Here is a 9,552-nt window from a genome sequence, read left to right on the forward strand (position 1 = left end):
AGGTTAGATGTCTGAAATCAAGATGTTAGCAGGGTTATGCTCTCTAAAGTCTTTAGAGGAAGATACTTATTTGTCTCTTCTAGCTTCTGGTGGTTGTTGGCAGTCCTTGGCATTCCTTGGTTTGTACATACTTCAGTCCAATTTCCACTTCCATCTTCATATGGCCTTCTCCCCCATATATCTGTGTCTCTGAGTGCAAATTGCTTTCTTCTTATAAGGACACCAATTATATTTGACTTAGGTCCCCTAATCCAGTGTGATTTCACTTTAGCTTGATGACATATGCAAAGACCCTATCTCCAAATAAGGTCATGCTCATAGGTGCCAGGTAGACACGAATTGGTGGGGGTGAGGGGGGATACTATTAAACCCAGTACATGGGCATTTGGTTTGTTTCCACTTTTTGGCTATTGTGGATAATGCTTCCATGAACATTTATGTACAAGTTTGAGCTTGGACATATGTTTTCATTTCTAATACCTAATAGAATTTCTGGACCATAAAGTAAACTCATATTTAACTTTTTCAGAAGTTGCTAAATTGTTTTCCAAAGTGGAAACTATCCTCCCCCTTTATTTATTTTACTTAGGATCCTTGATTATCTTCTGAGCAATATCAGCTTCCTGGACCCCTTAATCTCTCTGCTCACACTTCACATTTCATCATTTATTTGGTCACGTATTCATTCTTTCAGCCATCCATTTAATCAATCCACATCTATTTAAGTTTATCTCTATTAAAGCCTTCTGCAACATTCTAGGAAAAGAGACAATGTGACACTACACTAGCTTTCCAGGAATTCATGGTATATATGGAGAAATAGATATTAATATAAACAATAAAATACATAAAGTGGTAGAACAGAGATAAGTTCACAGGTTCTTGCAAAACTGAAATTCTATTTGATGTTCTGTCTGGCACTGGAGAAGGGGAATAGTGTCCACTGGAGCCCTTTGGGACTGAGAGGGGAGAGCCTAAATTGGTGGCCTGGAAATAGGGTAAATGAATGAACGCTAGGAGGCTGAAAACTCACAGATGTACTACTACTCTTGATTCCTCCCAGAACTCTTTATTGTTCTCAGATTTATCTATTCTTCATGGCATCATGCTCATAATTTACTCTTAGGTCTCACTGAAAACATTTTTTTGACATTCTCTCTAAGTTTTCTACAGCAATTCTGTTCCAGTGGAAAACATTTACATGATATTTCTATGTGGAGTTTGATTTTTCACTTCTATGAGATCTAAGAAATACTGATTTTTATTATGCTTCCAGATGTTTCCATTGCTTTCTCATTCATATCAATGTAACTCATAACTGTTCATGTTAATAGTTATGCTAACTTCCCTATCAGTTGACTTACTACTCACACGTATCATTGGTTAGGCTGACAGTCAAGACTTCCCTTAACAGAAAGTTCCCACTCACAGGGTTCGCTTATTAGCTTCCTATTACTACTATAAAAAATTACCACAACCCTAGGGCTTAAACTTGCACAAACTTATGATCTTATAGTTTAGGAGGTCAGCAGACTGAAACGGGTCTCACAAAACCAAAATCAAGATATTAGCAGGGCTGTGTTCTTTCTGAAGTCTCTAATCCCTTAGAACATCTTCAAATCTCTCTTGGACTGTGATTTCCTGCCTCTCTCTTCCACATTTAAAGAAACTGCACAATTGGTTACACTGGGCCCATCCAAATAATCCAGGATATTTTAAGGTCAGATGATTAACAATCTTTATTCCCTTTGCCATGTAATATTCACAGGTTCCAGGGATTAGGACTTAAACATCTTTGAGAAGTAAAGCCACATTATTCTATATTCCCTACAGGTGGCTTTAAATTTAGGTGGCCAGGCAGGTCTTCCCTATGCAGCAATGCAGATAGTTTGGCAGGTAGCTCTGGGAGTTGGAGAACATGATGGGTTCTCTTTTGGGGTCAGGTTCAAGATCTGCTCCCTTTAAACAAGTACACAGTAGGTGAGCAGAGGTGACTAGCTCCGCAGAGATAGATAGCTCTAGGATCTAGTGGGCTGGCAGGGGCTTTACCAACTCCCCAACCCCAGCCCCAGCCCATCACACAAAAGATGTGGGCAGGTCTGACGTGCTTCTCCTTGTCTTCCTATTGTTGTACAAGAAAGGGCTACTAGGAGGAAAGCAGCCAGGCTGGGTTCTCCCCCACACCACTCTCAAATTGTCCTGCTTTTTTTGGAAACTTAAGTCTTCAGGTACATTTAGTGTCCACCTCTCTGATGTCCAGAGAGGAGATGATATTTTTTTTTGTTATGCTTTGTTGTTGTTGTTCTGCCTTTTTTATTTGTTGAGTCATGTCAGCAGGAGGTTGTAAGATTACAAGGGTGAAATTTGGGTTTGGTTCAACGGAGAAGGCAATGGCAAGCCACTCCAGTACGCTTGCCTAGAAAATCCCATGGATGGAGCAGCCTGGTAGGCTGCAGTCCGTGGGGTCGCTAAGGGTCGGACATGACTGAGCGACTTCACTTTCACTTTTCACTTTCACATTGGAGAAGGAAATGGCAACCCACTCCAGTGTTCTTGCATGGAGAATCCCAGGGACGGGGGAGTCTGGTGGGCTTCCGTCTATGGGGTCACACAGAGTCGGACACGACTGAAGTGACTTAGCAGCAGCAGCAGCAACATTTGGCTGCGTTCCCCTCCCTGCTGCTATTCACCCCTCGGCCCTGTCCTCAAGTAGGTTTAAACCAGGATGGGTCATTAAAGAAGAGATGCCTAGTGGTTCCACTTGTACAGGACAGAGCAGTCAGATTCACGCAATCAGAGAGTAGAAGGTGGTTCCCAGGGGCTGGGAGGAGGGAGAAATGGGAAATTACTAATGAAGGGTCATAATTTTTTCATTGAACAGGATAGATAAGTTCTGGAGATCAGGTATACAACATTTTACCTATAATCAGCAATACTGTATTATACACTTAAGACTTTGTAAAGGGGGTAGATTTCACCTTGAATAGCTCTTGTCAGAATAAAACAAAATTTGTAAAAATGTAAAGTAGTGAAGTCAAGTCTTAAAAACATTTCAAGACTACCCCCAAACAAACATATTTTTAAACGGAAAAAAAAAAACTCTTTAATTTATACCTCCCCCCAAAAAAAACCCCCAAACAAACAGGTTTAAATATAGCTTTTAAAGAAATATATTCTAATTCAGTAGATTTGGGGGTGGGGGCAGGACCTGGGAATCATATTTCGAATATCTTTATCCTCAGTTCTGATGCACAGCCACAAAAGAATCACTGATTTAAAGTTAGGCACAATGATATTTTGAACTTATGTTAGGAAATAAAGCCCATAAACATTTGTTTTGCTCTGTCCCCTGACCAATGTGACCCTAAAATAAAGAATTCAAAGGCTCAGTACTATACTAATAGAGGAAAAAGCCATAATTATTATTATTATTATTTATTAAAATGTGAAGAACTAACCTGCCACACCCGCAATTTCAGAGAACTTTTTCTTCTCTCCCTCCAAATACAAATTGAAATGTAGTGTGGGAGGGAGAAAAATACTTAGGATTTGAAGTCTAAAGTGCCGGGAAGGAGGGCTGTTTTGCAATATCCTTTCATACCTTTTTAGTATTTTCCAGTTGACAAAGTGTTGTCACTGACATTGCTTCACTGATCCTCCCAATGAAACAGAGCTCCGCTGGAAAGGCAGAGAGGGAATCCAGGCTCAGAGAAAAGCCACATTCATTGCCTAGGGAGCTACAGGGCTGAACCTGTCTTCAAACTTCATTCTATTTCTCCAGCTTTTTCTCTGTCATACCATGGCATTAACAGTGGGATAGAGAGGATACCTGCTCCCCCAGCTTTTCCTTACACCCTTAGGATGGCTCTGCTCTCTGCAGGGCCTCCTCTGGGAGGTAGGTACCTGGGCAGCAGCGGCCACCTCGTAGCCGTCAGGGTTCATGGACGGCATGATGTGGATGCGCGTGTCCTCCACCAGCCGGATGATGCGCTGGTTCCTGTTGCGGAACTCCTCACACAGGAACTCCGACAGCTGCAGCAGCAGCTCACGGCCTAGCACCTCATTGCCGTGCATATTTCCCACGTACTTGACTTCCGGTTCCACTGGAAGTGAGAGAAACACACGCAGGAAGAAGCTGGGGAAAGCTAGTACGTGCTGCCGATTCCTAACCGTGCCAAGGGACACTTTCCTTTTTTTTCATTAATGAATAAAAGAAAACCTCTTGCTTCTGTTAGGTCTTTTCCAATAACCCCTGAGCCCACTTTGAATAAACTGTAACTACAAATGCTACAATTCATGCCAGCGATAATAATGTCTCAGTTCAGTTCAGTTCAGTCGCTCAGTCGTGTCCGACTCTCCGCGACCCCATGAATCACAGCACGCCAGGCCTCCCTGTCCATCACCAACTCCCGGAGTTCACTCAAACTCATGTCCACAGAGTCGGTGATGCCATCCAGCCATCTCATTCTCTGTCGTCCCCGTCTCCTCCCGCCCCCAATCCCTCCCAGCATCAGAGTCTTTTCCAGTGAGTCAACTCGTCGCATGAGGAGGCCAAAGTATTGGAGTTTCAGCTTTAGCATCAGTCCTTCCAAACTATTTGTTAAAACTCTACTGTGCACTAGGCGTTTATGTTATTGCTAATCTTCACAGAAATTCTGTAAAGTTGGCATTATTAGCTTCAGGATGAGGGTATGTATGGAGTATGGAAGAGAATAAGTAACTTGTCTGAGGTCACCTGGCTGATTAACAATGGAGGTCAAAGCCCAGAGGTAGCTTAATGCTTCTCAGAGACAAACTTTTTCAGGATAAGGATGGTGCTTTTCCAAGATCTGCTAGCCTAGACTCCTCTAGGTTATAGCATAACAGTTCCTAATTGTACCAGTTAAAAATATAATTTTCCTGAGTTTACTCAGGAAACTAAAATCTCCCCTTCACATCTGAGAATGCTGTGCCTTGAGGCACAGAGTAGGAAGGAGTCTATGTTTGTCTCATTCCTTAGTCTCTTCTTTGGCTATGTTAACTGTGCAACTGAGGTAAGAATTGAGGTCATGAAAAGAGCCTCTAGAATTACTTAAAGAAAATCATTCTTGCCCCACTTTTAAAAGGAAGGAAGGAGAAAAGCTCCAGCCAAGTGATGTCCCTTCCACCTAATGCTCTCCTGCCTCCATGCCTTTTCTGATTCTGTGCCTCTTCATCTCCACGTTTCCATGTCCTCCTCACCATCCTTCTAGGCTCAAAAGCTCCTTATTCCATGAAACCAACTTCGATTCTCCTTGCTGGGAGTGAATTCACTATTAAACTTCTCTTTTATTATACTTACCACTTTCTACTCTGAACTTCTACTTTAATTTTGCACACGTCCTAGTTTCTTTACTGGACCTGGCCCTTGGAATATATGCCACTTTAAATTTTCTTTCGGACACAATCCATTGCTGTTTATCTTAGTAAAGCTACAGTAGTCTTTCCAAAAGGAATATCTATAACCCCTACGGATTATGTAGTGGATTTTCTATCAAGTGTATTCTTTAATCTTAGTGTATTTCTTTGCTCTTATCATGTCTTTCCTACTTTTCTTGGTATTAGAAAGTGAAAGTCACTGTCATGTCCAACTCTTTGAGACCCCATGGACTATACAGTCCATGGAATTCTCTAGGCCAGAATACTGGAGTGGGTAGCCTTTCCCTTCTCCAGGGGGTCTTCCCAACCCAGGGATCGAACCCAGGTCTCCTGCATTGCAGGCAGATTCTTTACCAGCTGAAACACACGGGAGGCCCTTCTTGGTGTTATCACTTATTATAGGAAATGATGGTGATAGCAGATGGCAGGTAGTATTTTTCAACATCCTTGTTCATTAAAATAAAATTTGGAAAATCTATTCTAGTCCCCTCCAATCTTATTTATTTAAAAAATAGCGACGAGTTGACTCACTGGAAAAGACTCTGATGCTGGGAAAGGTTGGGGGCGGGAGGAGAAGGGGACGATGGAGAATGAGATGGCTGGATGGCATCACTGACTCTGTGGACATGAGTTTGAGTGTAGTCCGGGAGTTGGTGATGGACAGGGAGGCCTGGCGTGCTGTGATTCATGGGGTCGCGGAGAGTCGGACACGACTGAGCGACTGATCTGATCTGATCTGATATATATATATATAATACATATATATTTTTAACTTCTGTGAAATCCAAAAGTTTGGGAACCACTGCCCTGTAGAACCTAGCATAGTGCCCTGCTCTGAGTAGGTACTCAATATAAAATTCTTATGTCTCTACTTTCCATATATCCAGAATGCAACCATTTCTCCTAACAGCCACTGCCATCATTTTGGTACAAGCCCTGACACCTGCATACCTGGATTATTACAATAAACATCCTACTTGAATTCCCTGTATCAGCCTAGCCATGCAACTCTATTCTCCTGAGTCAGTGGTTGGCAAAATTTCCCTGTAAGACCAGACAAATCCTTTGGGCTTCCAGGGCTATATTGTCTTCATTGCAGCTACTCAATGCTTCCAGTGAAAGCAGACATGGACAATACAGAAACAAATGGGTGTGACTGTATTTCAGTGAAATCTTATTTACCAAAACAGGTAGCTGGCCCTCAGGATTCTAGTTTGCCAACCCTTGTTCTGAGTGATCTTTCAAAAATTTTAGTCAGGTCATCTCACTCCTCTGCTTAAAACTCTCCAAAGGCTTCTCACTTCACTCAGAGCAAAAGCCAAAATTTTTGAACAGGCCTATAAGGCCTCACATGATCTCCTCCTGCCCCCTGAGCCCTGACAACTCTGCACTGACTTGCTTTCCCATGGTTCTCTCTGCTGGGGCCACAGGACCCTCCTTGCTATCCCTCACACATGCCAAGCACACTCCTGCTCCTCCCTCTCTACAGCACTTTCATCCCCGATATCAGTATGGCACCTCCATCATGTGCTCAAAACTCACCTCAAAGGAAAAGCTTTTCCTAAAAAGCAACACCCCTGCCCTACTCAATCCACAATCCTCCATGACTCTCCATCTCTCCTTCCTGGTTTTTTTCTCAACAGCACTTATTTCAGCTGATATAATTATATTTATTTAGTTACCTATTTATTGCCAGTCTTATCCCACTAGAATTAAGACCCTGGGAGCAGAGTCTTCATTTTATTCTCCATGCTATATTCAGAGTCTACCAATATGCTTTCACTGAGTAGGTAATCAGTAATATTTGTGGATTAATTAAGGAATGGATGAAAGGAATGAATGGATGGACAGCTAATGGCATCAGAGAAAAGAGGGATCAGTGAGATAGAATAGTATAAAAAGCTTCAGGAAAGGCCTTGAATGCTAGAAATAGGGGGGCTTAAGAAAGGGGCACAGAATGAAGGGCTAAGCCTACAATGCCCATTAGCATCCACAAGATTCTGAAATAAACATGCAACCTGAGTAAAAGAAGGGTGTTTGCTATGCAAGTGCATCTTCAAAGCAAGGCCCTGATCATCAGCTAATCATGAAGCCTTCCTTGAGCCAGGCTCCCCACCCCTCACACACCTCCCCCCACTGACCACATAATATTCTGAAGCTGTCATGTATTGTAAGATTGCTACCCAATGGGTGTTGGGTGCCACCCATGGGTGTAAGATTGCCATTAAAGGTTTTTAAGCAAGGGAATGAGGTGATTATGTCAATAATTTGGCCAACTGGCATCTGTGTCTTAAATGCAGGGTTTAGAGAGTGGTGGCTGTTAGGAGTTAGGAGAACAGTTGGGAGCCCAGTGCAATCACTTAGGCAGGTTGTGATGTAATATGGGCTAGGGTGAGGGTTGTGGAAGTGGAGAGGAAAAGAGACTTGAGGTTAACAGTTTGGAAGAGGAAATGATGTATCTGCGTGTCACAATTGCTGGTAGGTGACTTTGGCCACCTCATGCAAAGAGTTGACTCACTGGAAAAGACTGATGCTGGGAAAGGTTGGGGGCGGGAGGAGAAGGAGACGACAGAGAGTGAGATGGCTGCATGGCATCACCGACTCGATGGTCATGAGTTTGAGTGAACTCCGGGAGTTGGGGATGGACAGGGAGGCCTGGTGTGCTGTGATTCATGGGGTCGCAAAGAGTCGGACACGACTGAGTGACTGAACTGAACTGAACTGAACTGAAAGCAGCAAAAGCACTGAGAAATTAGAGACAACTTAAATGCCTATCAATAAATGAACTGTTAAGTACAACCATACAACCATGGAATATTATGCAGCTGAAAATGATAATGCAGATCTACATTTCCAGATATACATGCTATTCATCAAAGACTAGGAAATGAGAAAAGCAGATATAGTATGATTCCATCTTTATTTAAAAAATGCAAAGAAGAAAGTCTGCAAGGAGATACATCAATATGTTAACAATGGTCATCTCTGAGTGGTGAGATTATGGCTAAGGGTTTTTCCTTATCTGATTTCTATTTTAATCCAAATATGGATTGCTTTTATAATAGTAACAAATAATAAATAATTCAATGAATAAAATGAATAACCCAGACCTCAGATTCTCTCCAGGATCCCAGACTCTGATTATACTGTCATTCCACAAAGAGCTATCCCTAAACTCTTCTAAGTTTCCTGGCAGAACCAGAAGAGCTAATTGTTTCTCCAGAGGCATTGGATAGGGAAAAGCCGGACAGAAATAGCAAGCAAGGAAGAAGGGAGGGAAGAGGAGTGCAGGAGGGATGGGAAGGGAGCAGGGAAGAAGACTCACTCTTTTACAATTAAAGTCTTGAGCAAACAGAACCCAAACAGGAGCAGCAGACAGGAGCTTGAATTGGGGTTGTGGCTCTTCAGAGGCTGGGCCAGTTTGAGGGCTAAGTAAGGAAGTACTTAGCACAGGCTGGGGAAGTGGTGATACTTCACAGGTAGAGGGTCCATGGACCTTCCCAGAAACCACCCCACTCACTGGATTTGGAAGGCAAGGGTCCTGCCCCCACACACTTTCAGACACACGCTCAGGGCTTACAGGGTTCGTGGATTCCGGGGTAGTCACTGAATTCCAGCACGTAGAGGTGTCTCCCCTTCACACTGCGCCCAATGCTGTAAACCCGAGTGATGTGGGGACATTCATTGTGCACCTTGTACAGCATCCGCACGAGGTCATCATAGCGGTGGTGGCGAAAGGTCACTGGGGCAACCAACTTGAAGAGAAGGAGGTGGAGGAAGATTGAGACCAGCTGTGACATCTTGCTGGGCTTTTTCAGAGACTAAAATAGGCCCTGCTTCTCCCAGTAATCAGTCAAAATCCAAGGGCCAATAACCAGCTCTTCTTGTTTCCCGCTAGTAAACACCAGTGTGACAGCACCTGGGAAGAAAGTTCAGAATTGTCTGTCCAAAGCCAAAAATGATTTTCGTAGCTCTGGAAAAGGCACTCATCTCCCATCCCCCAATTTCTCTGCCTCTCCTAATCCATGAAAACCTTTTGAAAGGTTTTTGCAGTTCCCCAGATTGGGTAGTTTCACTGATTCTGGTTTACTGATTAACTGGACTGTAAACAGGCTTCAATAAATAGCTGCTTATAACCCTTTGATTCCCAGAGAA

The 9,552-nt window shown here is 43.0% G+C and overlaps 1 protein-coding gene across 1 annotated transcript in view; it reads right to left on the reverse strand.

The window, feature by feature from the left end:
• The window catches only part of CPN1 (carboxypeptidase N subunit 1), a 28,359-nt gene extending 19,162 nt beyond the window's left edge, over positions 1 to 9,197 (reverse strand). Inside the window, exons 1-2 of the mRNA XM_088842520.1 lie at positions 8,978 to 9,197; positions 3,904 to 4,103 (exon numbers count right to left, since the gene is read on the reverse strand). Coding sequence (XP_088698646.1) covers positions 3,904 to 4,103; positions 8,978 to 9,197 — 420 coding nt within the window. The remainder of the gene's footprint in view (positions 1 to 3,903; positions 4,104 to 8,977) is intronic.
• Positions 9,198 to 9,552: the final 355 nt, after the last annotated feature.

Source organism: Moschus berezovskii, chromosome 12 (genome assembly GCF_049115385.1).
Source record: "Moschus berezovskii isolate FMDL1 chromosome 12, NW_MosBer_1.0, whole genome shotgun sequence".
Lineage (NCBI taxonomy): Eukaryota > Metazoa > Chordata > Mammalia > Artiodactyla > Moschidae > Moschus > Moschus berezovskii.